The sequence below is a fragment of the Moschus berezovskii genome, chromosome 1, assembly GCF_049115385.1.
Source record: "Moschus berezovskii isolate FMDL1 chromosome 1, NW_MosBer_1.0, whole genome shotgun sequence".
NCBI lineage: Eukaryota > Metazoa > Chordata > Mammalia > Artiodactyla > Moschidae > Moschus > Moschus berezovskii.
Window position 1 is genome coordinate 87,838,066 of NC_142460.1, and position 16,069 is coordinate 87,854,134.

General features: G+C 37.8%; 1 protein-coding gene across 1 annotated transcript in view; it reads left to right on the forward strand.

Moving 5' to 3' along the window:
* Positions 1–15,599, forward strand: part of EAF2 (ELL associated factor 2) — a 56,112-nt gene extending 40,513 nt beyond the window's left edge. Inside the window, exon 6 of the mRNA XM_055418480.2 lies at positions 14,892–15,599. Within this exon, the coding sequence (XP_055274455.2) occupies positions 14,892–14,938 (47 nt within the window). The 3' untranslated portion in view covers positions 14,939–15,599. The remainder of the gene's footprint in view (positions 1–14,891) is intronic.
* Positions 15,600–16,069: the final 470 nt, after the last annotated feature.

Consider the following 16,069-nt stretch of genomic DNA (forward strand, 5'->3'; position numbering starts at 1 on the left):
TTTATGAAATTAATTTCTACTAGGACAAATGAACACATTTAAAAGAAATCATATTTTATTAATCATCACATGACTATAGACAATGAGAATATAAATAAGTAACAAAAAATAGTTCAGAATACATGCTTAGAAACTTTGGAGCACATATCTAGTGATTTACATGTTAAAAGGAAATTACAATGAAATTTAAAAATATTTATAATTAAGTAATATCAAAAATTCAGGAAGCAACAGTTAGAACTGGGCATGGAACAACAGACTGGTTCCAAATAGGAAAAGGAGTACGTCAAGGCTGTATATTGTCACCCTGCTTATTTAACTTATATGCAGAGTACATCATGAGGAACGCTGGGCTGGAAGAAGCACCAGCTGGAATCAAGATTGCCGGGAGAAATATCAATAATCTCAGATATGCAGATGACATCACCCTTATTACAGAAAGTGAAGAGGAACTAAAGAGCCTCTTGATGAAAGTGAAAGAGGAGAGTGAAAAAGTTGGCTTAAAGGTCAACATTCAGAAAACTAAGATCATGGCATCTCGTCCCATCACTTCATGGGAAATAGATGGAGAAATAGTGGAAACAGTGTCAGACTTTATTTTGGGGGGGGCTCCAAAATCACTGCAGATGGTGATTGCAGCCATGAAATTAAAAGACGCTTACTCCTTGGAAGGAAACTTATGACCAACCTCGATAGCATATTCAAAAGCAGAGACATTCTTTTGCCAACAAAGGTCCGTCTAGTCAAGGCTATGGTTTTTTCCCGTGGTCATGTATGGATGTGATAGTTGGACTGTGAAGAAAGCTGAGCGCTGAAGAATTGATGCTTTTGAACTGTAGTGTTGGAGAAGACTTGTGAGAGTCCCTTGGACTGCAAGGAGATCCAACCAGTCCATTCTAGAGAGATCAATCCTGGGTGTTCATTGGAAGGACTGATGTTGAAGCTGAAACTCCAATACTTTGGCCACCTCATGCGAAGAGTTGACTCATTGGAAAAGACTTTGGTGCTGGGAGGGATTGGGGGCAGGAGGAGAAGGGGACGACAGAGGATGAGATGACTGGATTGCGTCACCGACTCGATGCATATGAGTTTGGGTGAACTCCATGAGTTGGTGATGGGCAGGGAGGCCTGACGTGCTGTGATTCATGCGGTCGCAAAGAGTCAGACACGACTGAGCGACTGAACTGAATTGAACTGAATATGAAAAATATCTCAGCAGTTTTGGGGTACCACCTAAAAGGTACTTATCAGGAACTTTATAGACTCAAAATGTTCTTTTTTAAAAAAATTGAAAATAAATGAGTGAGAGTTTCACCTTAAGGAACTAGAAGAACAATAGTATCTTAAAGCAGGGAAAGAAAATATTGTGTATTAGAATTGAAATTAGGTTAATAGATAACAAAGAAACCTTAGAAGATCAACAAAGCTAGAATTTACTTCTTTGCAAACTAAAAACAGACAAACCTCTAACTAAGGCTGATGAAGAAAAAAAAAGAAAAAACCGACAATATTAGGAATGAAATAGTGTTTAAAATTATATATTTTATTTTTTTAATTATGAGAACTTAAAATTTTATGTTGGTAAATTTGGCATTAACACGAATGATTTTAGCTTCTCTGGTGACTTAGATGGTAAAGAATCTGCCTGCAATGCAAGAGACCCTGGTTCAATCCCTGGGTCAGGAAGATCCCCTGGAGGAGGAAATGGCAACCCACTCCAGTATTCTTGCATGGAGAATTCCATAAACAAAGGAGCCTGGCGAGCTGCAGTCCATGGGGTTGCAAAGAGTAGAACATGACTGAATAACACACATATTGATGATTTTCTAGGAAAAAAATACCCAATCTGACTCAAAAAGGAGTGGAAAATCTGAGGAAACCATTAACAATTAATGTCTCTTTCTCCTTAACCCTATCTCCATATCCCCAAGATGCTAGAAAACTGAAGATAATTTTACAGATGAATTTTAACAAATCTTCAAAGAACAAACAATTCTACAAACTATTTCAGAGAATAGAATACTGGGAGAAGCAATTCAGTTCTTTTATAATTTTAGGATAATCTCAATACCAAAACTGAACAGGAACAAGACAAAAAGCATTATAGACCAATTTCACTTAACATGAATATAAAATTACTAAGTAAGATATTAAAACAGGCATGCTAAATCACAAAACAATAAAGCTCATCACAGAAATGTTCAATATCTGAAATAATATCAGCAATAATTTACCGTATTACTAGATTATAGGAATAAAGCCATATGATCATTTCAACAAATTTGAATCTGACAAAAGCCAATATTTACTAATTTTAAAACTTTTACTTAAGATTGAATGTAAGGGAGTTTCCTTAATATTATAAAAGTTCATTACAAAAAGCAAAACTACTGCCAATATTATACTAATACGGACTCCAGACATTTCTATTAAAATCAGGAAGAAGGTAATGAGGATTAATATCATTATGTCTATTCAATGTTTTTTTTAATATATATATATTTATTTATTTTAATTGGAGGCTATTTACTTTACAATATTGTAGTGGTTTTGCCATACATTGATATGAACCAGCCAGGAGTGTACATGTGTTCCCCATCCTGAACCCCCCTCCCACCACCCTCCCCATCCCATCCTTCTGGGTCATCCCAATGCACCAGCCCCGAGCACACTGTCTCATGCATCGAACCTGGACTGCCAATCTGTTTCACCTATGATAATATACATGTTTCAATGCCATTCTCCCAAATCATTCCACCCTCACCCTCTCCCACAGAATCCAAAGACTGTTCTATACATCTGTGTCTCTTTTGCTGTCTCGCATACAGGGTTATCATTATCATCTTTCTAAATTGCCTATATATGCATTAGTATACTGTATTGGTGTTTTTCTTTCTGGCTTACTTCACTCTGTATAATAGGCTCCAGTTTCATCCACCTCATTAGAACTGATTGAAATGTATTCTTTTTAATTGCTGAGTAATACTCCATTGTGTATACGTACCAAAGCTTTCTTATCCATCCGTCTGCAGATGGACATCGAGGTTGCTTCCATGTCCTCGCTATTATACACAGTGCTGCGATGAACATTGGGGTACATGTGTCTCTTTCAATTCTGGTTTCCTCGGTGTGTATGCCCAGGAGTACGATTGATGGGTCATATGGCAGTTCTGTTTCCAGTTTTTTAAGGAATCTCCACAGTGTTCTCCATAATGGTTGTACTAGTTTGCATTCCCACCAACAATGTAAGAGGATTCCCTTTTCTCCACACCCTCTCCAGCATTTACTGCTTGTAGACTTTTGGATAGCAGCCATTCTGACTGGCGTGAAATGGTACCTCATTGTGGTTTTGATTTTCATTTCTCTGATTATCATTGATGTTGAGCATCTCTTCATGTGTTTGCTAGCCATCTTTATGTCTTCTTTGGAGAAATGTCTATTTAGATTTTTGACCCATTGTTTGATTAGGTCGTTTATTTTCCTGGAATTGAGCTGCAGGAGTTGCTTGTATATTTTTGAGACTAATTCTTTGTCAGTTGATTTGTTTGCTATTATTTTCTCCCATTCTGAAGGCTGTCTTTTCACCTTGCTTATAGTTTCCTTTGTTGTGTAAAATCTTTTAAGTTTAATTAGGTCCCATTTGTTTATTTTTGCTTTTATTTCCAATACTCTGGAAGGTGGGTCATAGAGAACCCTGCTGTGATTTATGTTGGAGAATGTTTTGCCTATGTTTTCCTCTAGGAGTTTTATAGTTTCTGGCCTTACATTTAGATCTTTAATCCATTTTGAGTTTATTTTTGTGTGTAGTGTTAGAAAGTGTTCTAGTTTCATTCTTTTACAAGTGGTTGACCAGTTTTCCTAGCACCACTTGTTAAAGAGACTATCTTTTCTCCCTTGAATATTCTTGCCTCCTTTGTCAAAGATAAGGTGTCCATAGGTGCATGGATTTATCTCTGGGCTTTCTATTTTGTTCCATTGATCTATATTTCTGTATTTATGCCAGTACCATACTGTCTTGATGACTGTGGCTTTGAAGTAGAGCCTGAAGTCCGGCAGGTTGATTCCCCCAGTTCCATTTTTCTTTCTCAAGATTGCTTTGGCTATTCGAGGTTTTTTGTATTTCCATACAAATTGTGAAATTATTTGTTCTAGCTCTGTGAAAAATACCGTTGATAGCTTGACAGGGATTACATTGAACCTATGAATTGCTTTGTGTAGTATGCTCATTTTCACTATATTGATTCTTCCAATCCATGAACATGGTATATTTCTCCATCTATTTGTGTCATCTTTGATTTCTTTCATCAGTATTTATAGTTTTCTGTACATAGGTTTTTTGTTTCTTTAGGTAAATTTTTTCCTAAGTATTTTATTCTTTTCATTGCAATGGTGAATGGAATTGTTCCCTTAATTTCTCTTTCTCTTTTCTCATTATTAGTGTATAGGAATGCAAGGGATTTATGTGTGTTAATTTTATATCCTGCAACTTTACTATATTCATTGATTAGCTCTAGTAATTTTCTGGTGGAGTCTTTAGGGTTTTCTACGTGGAGGATCATGTCATCTGCAAACAGTGAGAGTTTTACTTCTTTTCCAATCTGGATTCCTTTTATGTCTTTTTCTGCTCTGATTGCTGTGGCCAAAACTTCCAAAACTATGTTGAATAGTAGTGGTGAGAGTGGGTACCCTTGTCTTATTCCTGACTTTAAGGGAAATGCTTTTAATTTTTCACCATTGAGGTTAATGTTTGCTGTGGGTTTGTCATATATGGCTTTTATTATGTTGAGGTATGTCCCTTCTATTCCTGCTTTCTGGAAGGTTTTTGATCATAAATGAATGTTGAATTTTGTCAAAGGCTTTCTCGGAAGGAAAGTTATGACCAACCTTGATAGTATATTAAAAAGCAGAGACATTACTTTGCCAGCCAAGGTCCGTCTAGTCAAGGCAATAGTTTTTCCCGTGGTCATGTATGGATGTGAGAGTTGGACTGTGAAGAAAGCTCATCGCCGAAGAATCGATGCTTTTGAACTGTGGTTTTGGAGAAGACTCTTGAGAGTCCCTTATACTGCAAGGAGATCCAACCTGTCCATTCTAAAGGAGATCAATCCTGGGTGTTCATTGGAAGGACTGATGCTGAAGCTGAAACTCCAATACTTTGGCCACCTCATGCGGCGAGTTGACTCACTGGAAAAGACTCTGATGCTGGGAAAGGTTGGGGGCGGGAGGAGACGGGGACGACCGAGAATGAGATGGCTGGATGGCATCACCGACTCTGTGGACATGAGTGTGAGTGTACTCCGGGAGTTGGTGATGGACAGGGAGGCCTGGCGTGCTGTAATTCATGGGGTCATGGAGAGTTGGACACGACTGAGAGACTGAACTGAACTGAACTGAACTGATTGAGATGATCATATGGTTTTTCTCTTTCAATTTGTTAATGTGGTGTATACGTTGATTGATTTGTGGATATTGAAGAATCTTTGCATCGCTGGGATAAAGCCAATTTGGTCATGATGTATGATCTTTTTAATATGTTTTTGGATTCTGTTTGCTAGAATTTTGTTAAGGATTTTTGCATCTATGTTCATCAGTGATATTGGCCTGTAGTTTTCTTTTTTTTGTGGCATCTTTGTCTGGTTTTGATATTAGGGTGATGGTGGCCTCATAGAATGAGTTTGGAAGTTTCCCTTCCTCAGCAATTTTCTGGAAGAGTTTGAGTAGGATATGTGTTAGCTCTTCTCTAAATTTTTGGTAGACTTCAGCTGTGAAGCCTTCTGGTCTTGGGCTTTTGTTTGCTGGAAGATTTCTGATTACAGTTTCAATTTCCATGCTTGTGATGGGTCTGTTAAGATTTTCTATTTCTTCCTGGTTCAGTTTTGGAAAGTTGTACTTTTCTAAGAATTTGTCCATTTTTTCCAAGTTGTCCATTTTCTTGGCAAATAGTTGCTGATAGTAGTTTCTTATGAACCTTTGTATTTCTGTGTTGTCTGTTGTGATTTCTCCATTTTCATTTCTAGTTTTGTTGATTTGATTCTTCTCCCTTTGTTTCTTGATGAGTCTGGCTAATGGTTTGCCAGTTTTATTTATCTTCTCAAAGAACCAGCTTTTAGCTTTGTTGATTTTTGCTGTGGTCTGTTTTGTTTCTTTTGCATTTATTTCTGCCCTAACTTTTTAAGATTTCTTTCTTTCTACTAACCCTGGGGTTCTTCATTTCTTCCTTTTCTAGTTGCTTTAGGTGTAGGGTTAGGTTATTTAGTTGACCTTTTTCTTGTTTCTTGAGGTAAGCCTGTATTGCTATGAACCTTCCCCTTGGCACTTTTTTTACAGTGTCCCATAGGTTTTGGGCTGTTGTGTTTTCATTTTCATTCATTTCTATGCATATTTTGATTTCTTTTTTGATTGCTTCTGTGATTTGTTTGTTATTCAGCAGTGTGTTGTTCAGCTTCCATATGTCGGAATTTGTAATTTTTTCTCCCGTAACTGACATCTAATCTTACTGCATTGTGGTCAGAACAGATGATTGGAATAATTTCAGATTTTTTGAATTTACCAAGGCTAGACTTGTGGCCCAGGATGTGATCTATCCTGGAGAAGGTTCCATGTGCACTTGAGAAAAAGGTGAAATTCATTGTTTCGGGGTGAAATGTCCTATAGATATTAATTAGGTCTTCCTGGTCTCTTGTATCATTTAAAGTTTGTGTTTTCTTGTTAATTTTCTGTTTAGTTGATCTATCCATAGGTGTGAGTAGGGTATTAAAGTCTCCCACTATTATTGTGTTATTGTTAATTTCCCCTTTCATACTTGTTAGCATTTTCTTTACTTATTGTGGTGCTCCTATGTTGGGTGCATATATATTTATAATTGTTTTATCTTCTTGGATTGATCCTTTGATCATTATGTAATGTCCTTCTTTATCTCTTTTCACAGCCTTTGTTTTAAAATCTATTTTATCTGATATGAGTATTGCGACTCCTGCTTTCTTTTGGTCTCTATTTGCATGAAATGTCTTTTTCCAGCCCTTCACTTTCAGCCTGTATGTGTCCCTTATTCTGAGGTGGGTCTCTTGTAGACAACATATATAGGGTTCTTGTTTTTGTATCCATTCAGCCAGCCTTTGTGTTTTGGTTGTGGCATTTAACCTATTTACATTTAAGGTAATTACTGATAAGTATGATCCTGTTACCATTTACTTTGTTGTTTTGGGTTCGAGTTTATACACCATTTCTGTGTTTCCTGTCTAGAGAAGATCCTTTAGCATTTGTTGGAGAGCTGGTTTGGTGGTGCTGAATTCTCTCAGCTTTTGCTTGTCTGTAAAGTTTTTGATTTCTCCTTCATATTTGAATGAGATCCTTGCTGGGTATAGTAATCTGGGTTGTAGGTTTTTCTCGTTCATCACTTTAAGTATGTCATGCCATTCTCTTCTGGCCTGAAATGTTTCTGTTGAAAGATCAGCTGTTATCCTTATGGGAATCCCCTTGTGTGTTGTTGTTTTTCCCTTGCTGCTTTTAATATTTGTTCTTTGCGTTTGATCTTTATTAATTTGATTAATATGTGTCTCGGGCTGATTCGCCTTGGGTTTATCCTGTTTTGGACTCCCTGGGTTTCTTGGACTTGGGTGACTATTTCCTTCCCCATTTTAGGGAAGTTTTCAACTATTATCTTCTCAAGTATTTTCTCATGGCGTTTCTTTTTGTCTTCTTCTTCTGGGACTCCTATGATTCGAATGTTGGGGTGTTTAACATTGTTCCAGAAGTCTCTGAGGTTGTCCTCATTTCTTTTAATTGTTTTTTTTTTATCTTTTTTCCTCTCTGCTTCATTTATTTCTACCATTCTATCTTCTACCTCACTTATCCTATCTTCTGCCTCCATTATTCTACTATTGGTTCCCTCCAGAGTGTTTTTGATCTCATTTATTGCATTATTGATTATATATTGACTCTTTCTTATTTCTTCTAGGTCCTTGTAAAACATTTCTTGCATCTTCTCAATCCTTGTCTCCAGGCTATTTATCTGTAACTCCATTTTGTTTTCAAGATTTTGGATCATTTTCACTATCATCTTTCTGAATTCTTTATCAGGTAGATTCTCTATCTCTTCCTCTTTTGTTTGGTTTGGTGGGCATTTATCCTGTTCCTTTACCTGCTGATTATCTCTCTGCCTTTTCACCTTGTTTATATTGTTGTATTTGGGGTGGCCTTTCTGTATTCTGGCAGTTTGAGGTTCCTCTTTATTGTGGAGATTCCTCACTGTGGGTGGGGTTGGACAGGTGGCTTGTCAAGGTTTCCTGGTTAGGGAAGCTTGTGTCAGTGTTCTGGTGGGTGGAACTGGAGTTCTCTCTGGAGTGCAATAAAGTGTCCAGTAGTGAGTTTTGAGATGTCAGTGGGTTTGGTGTGACTTTGGGCAGCCTGTATATTGAAGCTCAGAGCTATGTTCCTGTGTTGCTGGAGAATTTGCGTGGTATGTCTTGCTCTGGGACTTGTTGGCTCTTGGGTGGTGTTTTGTTTCAATGTAGGTATGGAGGTTTTTGATGAACTCTTATCGATTAATGTTCCCTGGTCAGCAGTTCTCTGTTGTTCTCAGGTTTTGGACTTAAGCCTCCTGCCTCTGGTTTTCAGTCTTATTCTTACAGTAGCCTTCAGACTTCTCCATCTATACAGCACCAATGATAAAACATCTAGGTTAATGATGAAAAGTTTCTCACAGTGTGGGACACCCAGAGAGGTTCACTCAGAGTTACATGGAGAAGAGAAGATGGAGGAGGGAGACAGAGGTGACCAGGAGGAGAAGAGGGAGGATCAAAAGGGGAGAGAGCAAGCTAGCCAGTAATCTCTTCCCTATGTGCTCTCCACAGTCTGGACCCCTCAGAGATGTTCACGGAGTTACACAGAGAAAAGAAGAGGGAGGAAGGAGACAGAGGTGGCCAGGAGGAGAAGAGGGGGGATCAAAAGGGGAGAGAGCAATCAAGTCAGTAATCTCACTCCCAAGTAAAAATGGGTACTGAAGATTGGGTTCTTAAAGGTACAAAATTGATAACAAATACCAAAAAGCAAAGATTAAAAATCTAGAGTAGAGGTTAGATTCTCAAAATTACAATATTAAAAAAACAAAGCCACAAAAATTATAAAATACATATATATGAAGTTTGCTTTAAAAATAGGGTGTTTTTTTTGCAAGGTAATAGTCGGTTATAAAAATGAAAATTAAAGGAGTAATAGAGGACTTAAAAATTTTTAAAAATTTTAAAAATGATAATAGTAAAAATATATCTAGGACTTTCTCTGGAGCTGTTGTGGACAGTGTGGGGTCAGTTCATTTTCAGATAGTTCCTTGATCCAGCTTATACTTCTCAAGATCTATAGGCCCCTTCCTGTGTAGTCAGTGCTAACTATAGTAGCCTTCAGACTTAATCTGTTGCACCTGTCACTTCCAAAGCGGTTCCCTCTGTTTATTTTAGCTTCTTCTGTTTGCTGGTCTCTTCAGTGTCTAATTTCCGCCCTGACACAAGGGGGCGACGGTGGTCACTTTTTTAGGCTCACTTGTTCAGTCGTGCTTTGGGGAGGGAGGAACACTGCATACAGATATCACTGGTGTGTGTGGGGAGTGCTCGCAGTGTTTTAGCCACACTTGGTGTGCTCATGGCATGTGTGCTTTCATGGTCTACAGTTCTCAGGCTCTAGGTTGCTCTGCTGGGAACTGTGAGGCGGCACCTGGGTTGCATGCACTTCCCAGGTCTAAGCCACCCAGGTTCAGGTTCTTGGGCACTCCACAAAGGTGCAGACTTGGTTTGGCCTGCGTTTTTTGCCCTTCCCAGGAGCAGCTCAGGTGACCAGGTGCTTGGCGAGTGCAGTCACCCCCAGGTGGGGGGTGCATCTTATCACCTCCCCCATTCCAGCCACTCAGTTTTCTGGGTGTACAACGGGCATGCCTTCTCAGGTGTGCCACTTCTCAGGTGTGTCTCTTCTGGGGAGCTGATCTCTGGCTGCGACCCTCCTAGCAGATGTCAACCGTCCAAAATCCCAAGAAGTTTCTTAGTTAGCAGTGAAGCCTATTTGCAGTTTGGTAGAGGATGCCTCTCTGGGGCTGCGATTGCCCCCTTCTGGCTCTGGCTGCCCTTGCCTGCCTGTCCCCGGCAGGGGATGGGCCAGTCCGCAGCCGGCTAGGTCTTCTCAGTGCTTTGCTCTGTGAGAGGGCCTGGCAGTGTCTTAGGTTAGGGCTTTTCGCGGGATAGTTCTCTCTCTCTCTCTTTTTTTTTTCTTCTCTCTCTCTCTGGCTATCCCACAGTCTGGGTTGCTATCTGAAGTTAGTTCCCTCAGATTGCCCTCGGAGCATTCAGGCCCAGTCCCTACCCTAGGCAATGCAGCCTGCATCTCCCTGTCCAGCCCCCCGCTTACTAGTGGTGGATGCGAGAGCGTCTGGGCTGCTTTTCCACCTGGAGTTGCCGTTAGGCACGTAATCTGTGGGTTTCAATTATTTATTTATTTATTTTTCCTCCCAGTTATGTTGCCCTCTGAGATTCCAAAACTCCCCACAGACCCACCTGTGAGAGGGTTTCCTGGTGTCTGGAAACTTCTCTCTTTTTTAAGACTCCCTTCCCAAGACGGATCTCCTTCCCTACCTCTTTTGTCTCTCTTTTTATCTTTTATATTTTGTCCTACCTCCTTTTGAAGACAATGGGCTGCCTTTCTTGGTGCCTGATGTCCTCTGCCAGCATTCAGAAGTTGTTTTGTGGAATTTTCTCAGCGTTCAAATGTTCTTTCGATGAATTTGTGGGGAAGAAAGTGGTCTCCCCGTCCTACTCCTCCGCCATCTTAGGACCGCCCCATGTCTATTCAATGTTGTACTGAAGGTTCTGGAAAAATACAATAAAACAAGTAAAATAAATGAAAGTAAGAATTGGAAACAGAAATAAAATCATTTTTATTTGTAGACAATATAATTGTCTACACAGACAATCCAAAGGAATCAACAAACTATAGAAATAATAAAAGAATTTAGAAATATTTGGGATGTAAAAATGAGATGGAGAGATCAGCAGCAATTTTGTTATACCAGTAATAATGCATTTGAATTTTAAAAAATAGTGAATTTCTTTTCTTGATATAATTTATCCAAACTGTAGGTTTCCTAATAAGAGGAAATAAACCCTTTTTTACTGTTACTGTAGTCATCCCATTTCAACCTTAGCAGACTCAACACCCTTTTTCATAACATATTTTAAGTCTCTTTTACTAACGTGAAATGAATATAATAGTTTGATATCATCTAAACACATACATCTTTGAAAATGATTAATATTATATTAAGACAAAAATTTATAGTAAGGTAATATATATTCTGCTTTGTTCAGGCATGGCCAAAAGACGTAACAAAGTGCTATATGTTTGCTCTTACTTTTAATGATTATATGTGGGATTAAGAGAAATGAGAAACAAGACAATATTCAACTCATATGTTAATAATATTTCTTATTTAACTTGTTAAAATACTTTATACAGCACTGTATAAAGTGTACAACTGTTTGACTACATACATCCTGAAATGATTACAATAGTTTTAGTGAATATCCATCATCTCATATAGATAAAACATCAAAGAAATAGGAAAAAACTTTTTTTCCTTGTGATGAGAACTCTTAGGATTTACTCTCTTAACAGTTTTCTTTTATAACACACAATAGTGTTAATAATTTTTATCATGTTATGCATTACATCCGTAGTATTTACCTTATAGCTGGAAGTTTGTACCTTTTGATTGCCTTTTAGCTAATTTCCTCATCCTCCATCCCCTACCTTCAGTAGCCACAAACCTGATTTTTTTCTATGAGTTTCAATATATTTATTCAGTTCAATTCAGTTCATTAAATATATATTAAATCTATATATTTAAATGTGATCACAATGAAAAGTCTAGTTGTCCATCACCATAGAAAGCTGCAACATAGTGGTTGACTATATTATATTATATTGTATGACTATTCTTCCTACTGTAAATTTCATACTTGTAACATATATTTTATAACTAAAAGTTTGTACAACTTAATCTCCTTCACCATTTCTCTCCTCACTCTACCAACTTCCACTTTGGCACCTGTTTGTTTTCAGTATTTGTCACTCTGTTTCTCTGTATATTTGTTCATTTGTTTTGTTCTTTAGATTCTACATATAAGTGAAATCATACAGTATTTGTCTTTCTCAAAGACAATATTATATCTTACATGAGAAACTGCATAGACTCATAACTAACTGTCCTCCCTGATTCCATATTTCTTCCACACCATTATAGTCTATTCACTGATATACAGTGTTTAAACTGGTATATATAATTTAATCAGAACCAAAAGAAAATTAGTATTGTGTGAATTCTGAAGCACTTTCAACATGTTGTAGGAATAATGTGGACTTTCTTGAGTTTTACACATTCATAAGTAAATGGTCTGTATCTCGTGCCTTTGTTGGTTTTCTGTAAGCTGTAGTTTCTGGGAAGTGAGCAGCTCTCATTCCTGTAACTCTTGTAATCCAGTCATTTGTGTGCCTCCTTCATGAGGATTCAGTATGGCTGTGGTGCTGTTATCCCTCTGATAGGAACTCTAACTCGGTGTAAAGCCCCAAAGGTCTGTTACTTATTTTTATTTTATATTGTACTATATTTTATTTACAATGTTGTGTTTGTTGCAGGTGTAGAGCAAAGTGATACAGTCATATATATATATATATATATATATATATATATGAATTAACAAAAGCAGTTCCCGTCTTTTGATGGGGTGCTCATGGTTTATAACATAAATGGCATTATTTTGAGAGAGGGATAACTTAGGTATGGCATTGGGTTATTTTTCTTTTTGCAGCTTGAGGCAGTTGTAAAATAACTTAATGTAGCTTTTTACAACTGTGTATTCTATAGTATTTTTTCATTTGGTGAAATTTTAACTGTTAATGTTTTTGGCATTGTGCTTTGTACCATTTACTTTGTAAAATTTTGACTATAAAAAAAATTTTTAATTAAAAAAAAATAAGCCTTTTAAAAATTTTCTAATGAGTTGAAAGTGCAAGTCACTTAGTCGTGTCCGACTCTTTCAGACCCCATGGACTATACAGCCCAGGGAATTCTCCAGGCCAAAATACTGGAGTGGGTAGCCTTTTCCTTCTCCAGGGGATCTTCCTAACTCAGGGCTCAAACCTCTTCACAGGCGGATTCTTTACCAGCTGAGCCACCAGGGAAACCCAAGAATACTGAAGTGGGTAGCTTATCCCTTCTCCAGCAGATCTTCCCGACCCTGGAATTGAACCGGGGTCTCCTGCATTGCAGGAGGATTCTTTACCAGCTGAGCTACAATGAATTGAGTTCCCATTATATTTCAAACAAAATTCAAAGGTTCTACCATGACTTACACACTATTTGTTGTTAAGTCACTTAGTCGTGTCCAGCTCTTCTGCGACCCCGTGAACTGTAGTCCACCAGACCCCTCTATCCATGGGATTTCCCAGCAAGAATGCTGGAGTGAGTTACCAATCCTTCTCCAGACCTACCCACTGTGGTCTTCTGGATATCTTTATGACCTATTTCCTAACATTCTTTTCCTCATTCTTTCTAGTCTAGCCAAAGTGGTATTCTTTCTGTCTGAGAACACAAAAAGCATGCTTCTGCCTTGGGGCATTTATATTTGCTTTTTCCTGATCCTGGACAGTTTCCTCCATATTCATGTATTTTCATGCATCTCTCCCTACATTTGGATCTCTGTTCTAATGTCCCACCCTGAGGAGGCTTTCCTAACTCCCCTATCTAAAATATTACCTCCCACCCTCTCCCCATACCCATCTAAATTACATAATATTTATCTCTACTTAGGATAAATATTACACTATATATTTGTTTATTGTTTGTTTCCCCCACTGGAATATAAGTTCCATGCTGTAAGCATGTGGATGAATTATGAAAGACTCAATGATGAGTTACTCTTAATATATATTACTTGAATGAATGAATGAAGTTGCTCAGTCATGTCCGACTCTTTGCAACTCCATGGACTATAGCCTGCCAGGCTCCTCTGTCCATGGGATTTTCCAGGCAAGAGTGCTAGAGTGGATTGCCATTGCCTTCTCCAGGGGATCTTCCCGACCCAGGGATCGAACCTGGGTCTCCCACATTGCGGGCAGACGCTTTACCCTCTGAGCTACCAGGAAAGCCCTGGTATAACATATATTACTTAATGACTGACTGACTTTGAAATAAACAATGATACAATTCTTTTTCACTCTTCAAAATAGTCTGATCTTCTAAACCAATGGTCCCCAACCTTTTTGGCACTAGGGAACAGTTTTGTGGAAGACAGTTTTTCCACAGTCAGTGGCAGGGGTGGGGGGAATGGTGTGGGATGATTCAGGCACAGCACAGTAGAGTTATTTTGCCACTGCTGATCTGACAGAAGGCAGAATTCAGGAGGTAATGTGAAGATGGGGGGCGGCTGCAGAAATAAAGCTTCACTCACTCGCTCACCCGCCACTCACCTCCTGCTGTGTGGCCAGCTCTTAAAGGGCCAGTGACCAGAACCTGTTCTTGGCCCCGGGGGTTGGGGACCCCTATGCTAAACTACATTTTCTCATGTAATTAAGTCAGTGGTATAAAAGAAGGGTGATGTTGGTATGTGAAAGGAGGCTAAAATAGACACCAAGTGATACTAAAACTGTGCTGAAGATTAATGGTTTGTCTTTACAGGCATTATTAGAGTTACTACTGATGGGACTAATAATCAGATTGCTTATTCTATAATTTAAGAATGTAATGCTGACTAAACAGGATCACCTTGGGCTTATATATTGCAAAATATTTGTGTTATCAAAAAACATTAAAATATTAAATATTTAATTACTAGAGTTTTGTTTTATTTTAGGAAATGATTTGCAGCTGAGTGAATCAGGAAGTGACAGTGATGACTGAAGAAATATTCAGCTATAAGTATAAAATTTACAAGACGTGATAATTTGTCTTAGGAGTAAAAACTTCTAAGACTGAGGAAAATGTATCCTAACTTTGATGATAAATTTAATCTGATTCAGAATTTTCAGTTGATGTTACATTTGTTACCTTTTATGGGTACCAGCATTTTCATGTGTTTTTATTTAATCTTAACAAAACTCTTGTGAGGTTTTACAGATGAGAAAACAAACTCAGAATTTAAGTTACTTGTCCATGTATTGTTAGTTAACCAGTGGCAGATCAGGTGTTCTAAAGTTCAAGTTCAGTGTTCTGTTTTACCACACTCCTGTCTTCAATTGTGAAATGTCAAAACTTGATTTATAATAAATGTCCTGGTTTTAATTATGTCTCTGAGTCTTTCTGATATTCCTTAAATTTTGGTTGAAAATTAAGCTAAAATTGAGGGTAAAGATGAAGCTAAGTAATTGTTTTAACGAAAATGTTAATGAAATTGTTATCTCTCACATATTTTATCATGTTCTCTTATCTCTTTGATATTGTTGAATCCTTTTATTTTGCTTTTGAGATAAAAATAAGCAGTTGTGTTAATGAGATAAATAATTAATCTTTATACCTGTAACATTTTTGAATTTGATGGAAATAAACACCAGATTGAGAGTCACTAATGAACAGCAAGTTTTTTATTTAATTAATAAACTTTATTTTTAAGAACAGTTTTCGTTTCTCAGCAAAATTGAGCAGAAAGTAAAGAGACTTCTCATATACTTCCTCTTCCCACACATGCATAAACTCCCCTACTATGAACATCCTGCACCAGATTGGTACTTTTTTAAATAATTGACGAACCTACATTCACAAGCATCATCTAAAGTCCGTATTTTACATTAAAGTTCACTCTTTGTGTATATTCTATGGATGTTAACAAATGTATAATCACTTTGTCCACCATTGTAGTATCATACAGGGTGGTTTCACTGCCCTAAAAATGCTATGCTGTGCCAATTCATTCCTCCACATCCCAACCCCTGTCAGTCAGTGATCTTTTAACTCTCTCTTTAGTTTTGCCTTTACCAGAATATCTTATCATTGGAATCAGACATTATGCAGCCTTTTCAGATTCGCTCTTTCACC